The sequence below is a fragment of the Octopus bimaculoides genome, chromosome 14 (assembly GCF_001194135.2).
Source record: "Octopus bimaculoides isolate UCB-OBI-ISO-001 chromosome 14, ASM119413v2, whole genome shotgun sequence".
NCBI lineage: Eukaryota > Metazoa > Mollusca > Cephalopoda > Octopoda > Octopodidae > Octopus > Octopus bimaculoides.
Window position 1 is genome coordinate 2,512,854 of NC_068994.1, and position 1,870 is coordinate 2,514,723.

The following is a 1,870-nucleotide window of genomic DNA, read 5'->3' on the forward strand; positions in this document are numbered from 1 at the left end:
TGAAACTACCAACTTTGATATCTTCCAGAATGGTAGCTGTGTTGTGATTCCGTGTAGAAATAAAGTTCACATCAATATTTGGAGCATTGTTCTGCTGGTTGATGACATTTACCATAACAGTTGCTATGGAACTCAGAGGAGGGTTACCACCATCTCTAGCCTCTATAAATAACTCATAAATAACTTTTTCTTGTAGACTTGAGGTTTCTGTTAAAAATATCTCCCCAGTGTCTGGTTTCAACTGGAAATGTGTACTATCCATTTCTGATGTCATTGGACTAAAATGATAGGATATTTTCCTATTGTCCCCCCTGTCAGAATCCTGTGCTGACACTATGACAACTGGTATGTTGGTTTTGTGTGTTTTTGCTACTGATACATTATATATTCTCTTTGCAAAAACAGGCCGATTATCATTTTCATCATCAACTATAATCTTAACATTTAACACACTCTGCTTGGCTGGAGTCCCTCTATCTTCTGCAATAACTTCTACGTTGTATGATTCTTTTACTTCTCTGTCTAACTTTTCTTCTAGAACAATCTGAAGGTATGATACACCATCAGCATGTTTGAATACTTCCAGAGAAAACGAGTGATTAGTTTGCCTTAATTTGTAATGAATTAATCTGTTTTTAAAACCAACGTCTTTGTCAATGGCATTTGGAATGGACTTTTTCATCCCTTTACCATCTCCTTCTCTAAAGTGCAAAGTTATTTCCTTGTCGGGAAACTCAGGTTGGTGGTCATTGATGTCGTCTATGATTATTTTGACTTTTAAAATTCTTACAAATGTTTTCTGTTTGTGAACAGCTACTTTAATAACCTTCGAACACTCCTTGTTATATCTGCACAGGGATTCAGCATCAATTGTTTGAAGAGTGTAGAGTTTCCCTGTTGTTGTAACATTAAATAATTCAGCCTCCTTTTGTTGGAGTTGATTAAATGTAATTACTTTCAGTTCTTCTGATGAGAAAGAGTTCAAAAATTGTTTATTAGTTGCAATAGAACCTATATATGTAATGGGGCTGTTTTCTTCTTTCACCCGGTAAGTGAGGTTTAGACAGTGATAGCACTGAATTATTAAAGACACCAGCCACAGAATTCTCAACATCTTTAACATATCACTGTAAAAATAAGAAAATAAAATGTGAAAAAACATCTCATCAATTAGCTCTTTCAAGTAATAATGTTTTGGATTCATAAGATAACAAGAAGACAGTTCTATAATTGAAACAAGTAATGCAACGAGCTAACAAGACAGAAATCTTATGAAATAGGATTGCCAGCTCCTGTCAAACAGTCCAACCCATGCCAGCATAGCAAAGGGGCGTTAAATGATGATGATCCCTACAAACTTGAATCAATAACCAAGCGAGGCAAAGTCAAAGATAAGAAAGCAAAGCAAAAATAGACCTAATTAATATTGAAATAGCAACAAAACATGAAACAGCTTTACAATTTAAAGGAAGGGAGCACTACGCAAAAGTTGTCCAGTAGGGACGATAGAGACCAAAGGGTTAAAATACGACAAGGTACCAAATAAATGAACCCGAGGAGATGGTGCCCAAGCAGAGTTACTTCCCTTCTATACTGTTCATTCGTAAACGACTTCGTTACACCAAGAATCAGGAATTTAATTTTTGTAATGGCCTCCTTTATTTTGCTTTTTGTTTATATTTGACTATGTACAATATATTATATCATATTTATAAGAATATCCCTTGTATCCTCCTTTTCCGACAATGGAATGATTATGTAAGCAAAAATTGAACTGTGACATAAAAGACTAGAATTATTAACTGCTGAAAAACTCGCAATCATCATCATCATTGCTATGTCCACTTTTGCCATGTTTGCCGAGGTCAGA

The 1,870-nt window shown here is 35.0% G+C and overlaps 1 protein-coding gene across 1 annotated transcript in view; it reads right to left on the bottom strand.

Moving 5' to 3' along the window:
• The window catches only part of LOC106883412 (protocadherin-17), a 10,207-nt gene that overhangs the window by 1,518 nt on the left and 6,819 nt on the right, over window positions 1-1,870 (bottom strand). The window contains exon 4 of the mRNA XM_052972997.1: window positions 10-1,127. Coding sequence (XP_052828957.1) covers window positions 10-1,123 — 1,114 coding nt within the window. The 5' untranslated portion in view covers window positions 1,124-1,127. The remainder of the gene's footprint in view (window positions 1-9; window positions 1,128-1,870) is intronic.